The 2,488-nt window shown below is 27.5% G+C and overlaps 1 protein-coding gene across 1 annotated transcript in view; it reads right to left on the bottom strand.

Annotated features, from left to right (window-relative positions):
* Positions 1 to 532: 532 nt before the first annotated feature.
* LOC108576791 (eukaryotic translation initiation factor 3 subunit J) overlaps positions 533 to 2,488 on the bottom strand; it is a 4,457-nt gene continuing 2,501 nt past the window's right edge. The window contains exons 5-6 of the mRNA XM_017939855.1: positions 1,685 to 1,849; positions 533 to 1,314 (exon numbers count right to left, since the gene is read on the bottom strand). Coding sequence (XP_017795344.1) covers positions 1,121 to 1,314; positions 1,685 to 1,849 — 359 coding nt within the window. The 3' untranslated portion in view covers positions 533 to 1,120. The remainder of the gene's footprint in view (positions 1,315 to 1,684; positions 1,850 to 2,488) is intronic.

Raw genomic sequence — 2,488 nt, 5'->3', positions numbered from 1 at the left:
TACGATTTTATTGCAAAAAAAAATAGAACAGATTTATTAACAAGTAAAATTTATTACGAAAAGAACAAAAAAACAATATTCTTAACTTACTATAGTAAAATAAACAGTTTTCCCTTAGTTTTACTGCGGTAAAGATAAGAAATTCTATGAAATAGTTTTAGCGTCAAAACTTCGTCCACGTTCGAACAAAATTTTTAACTAAATGTATGTACTTTTTCATTTCACTATGCATATCTTCTGTCCATGTAACGAGAAGCTTAATAAAAGTATTATTAAATTATTTACGCTTCGATTATTCCTCACATTTTACGATAAGGATTTCATTAAATTCTTTAAAGAAAACACATTTTTATAAGGTATTATTTAAACAGTACCATATATTATGAAAGGAATAGTAATAGTAATAAAACCACACGTGCATATTCATTAATATAAAACTATAAGGAACTGTTTATATATAGTTCCTCGCACGAAACGATTATTGACGCATGCGCATAAAGTTCGTTCCAAAGGATAAATCCCTCGATCAACAAGTTACCCCGCTACTCGCCAATTCATTTAGTTATGCCGTAACGCTCGCATTATGAACATCGTTGTTGGTGTCTTCGTACTTTTGCATTGTATCTTCTCGACTTTTGAAGTTTTATATCGGTGTGTACAGTTTGCATTAGTTATAATTATTTTCTAAGTTAATATAATAAACATGACTAAATTTTCTGGCGCGCGTGTTTAAAAATTGCCGACTTTTCAGAATTGTTGATAGTTTCATTAATCGGATTAGTATTAATGTAGCATTTCAATCATATTTAAAACACATTAACACTTTATCTTAAGATTCTTTTACATCCCTTAGATGTACCACATTCTTGTGTGTGTGTGTGTGTGCGCGCGTGTGTATGTGTGTGTGTTTGTATATGCTATAATATGAAATTCTAAAAAAAAAAAGATTATTTAGGATTCTAACCTTGAACCAACATTTAAAAATAAAGAAACTGAGAATTTGAATATAAAGAGAGAATAAAGGATATAAAATCTGCAAAAACGTTAATAACCATCTGCGTGTATTTAGGCGACTAGAAAAGGGAATAGGGAATAATAAAAATATGGGATGAAAAGGTCGCTACATAAAATCGTCGTAATCATCGTAAACATAGTCGCCGTATTCGCTCAAAAGAGTGTTGTCACCCTCGATTTTCAGTTTCGCTTTCCCCTTGCCCTTGCTCTTTTTCGCCTTTTCTCCTTTTTCGATCTTCTGCTTCTCAATTAACAAATTATCGATCATTGTTTTAACTTTCTTCAAATACGTTGAGGATACTGTAAACGAGATTATATTAATCTCATTTCTAATTAAGAATCGAAATTACTATTAAATTAACTTTTAAAATATATTTAAAAGCAAAGTATTAAATTTATAAGGTTGTTTTTATTAAAACGCTTGAAAAGTTATGAATTTAAACTGTGTTAGTTCATTTAAAAATTAGTTCATAACAAGGAGTAAACAAATGTGTACCTTCGGACTGAAATTTCTTTTAAGTGTGCCCTTCTTTGAAAAATTTGTATAGAGATATTTTTAATACAATTATATGATTTTTATGTTTTACCTTTCTTTTAATATAATTTTTCTTAGCTATGTACTTTTTTAAACACTATACTTTTTTCAATACATATCACATGATATACTTACAATTGAGAGCAACAGTTTTGATAATTTCTTCTGCAAATGCAGGAAATTCAGCATTTTTAGCAAGTAGATTTAGTTTTTGCACAAGTACATTTCCATATTGTTCAAATTCTTCTTTTGTGTTGGGTACTGTAGTGTCCAAGCTCAACACAGATTCTTCTGCTACACCTAGAACAAACCAAATACCACATTGTAATTTTTGACAAATTTATCATTAATTAGATTTTTGTAGAAGTTTTTTTTACAAAAACTGATAAATGAAATGTATTATTTACATGACAAAATATATTTGTATATGCTTTTCATTACTTAATTATTTGCATTGCATTTATAGTTAAAATACTAATCTTTTATTTATTATTTTTTTCTTCAATGTATTACAATTATTTAATATTTAAATCTAATGTACAAGATAATATTGTCTAAGAAATATGCACCCTACGTGAAATCTTGTTCGTAATTTTTATTATACAAAACTTTACTTTGTAATGAGTAGGTAATTTAATTCTTCCAATAGATTAAATATTTACCATTCTAGTGATTAACAACACATGTAGTAAATTTTTAGTGGTTTATGTAAAATATGAATTTTTGTTAATGAAACTAAATATTTATCAGGAACGGTACGGGAGATCAATGTTGAAAAATAAGACACGTCTGCTTTATTTTGTCATAAAAGATAAGTATTTATTTTGTATACAATAACAGTTTTATATTTTCCTCAAAAACTATATTAGCCCATTTAAATACATGTTTTACATCTCTAGTACAGTTCCTGACATCAACTTAATTTTTTCAACTGAATTA

The sequence above is a fragment of the Habropoda laboriosa genome, unplaced genomic scaffold, assembly GCF_001263275.1.
Source record: "Habropoda laboriosa isolate 0110345459 unplaced genomic scaffold, ASM126327v1 scaffold54, whole genome shotgun sequence".
Lineage (NCBI taxonomy): Eukaryota > Metazoa > Arthropoda > Insecta > Hymenoptera > Apidae > Habropoda > Habropoda laboriosa.
This window is presented reverse-complemented; position numbering and strand designations above follow the sequence as displayed.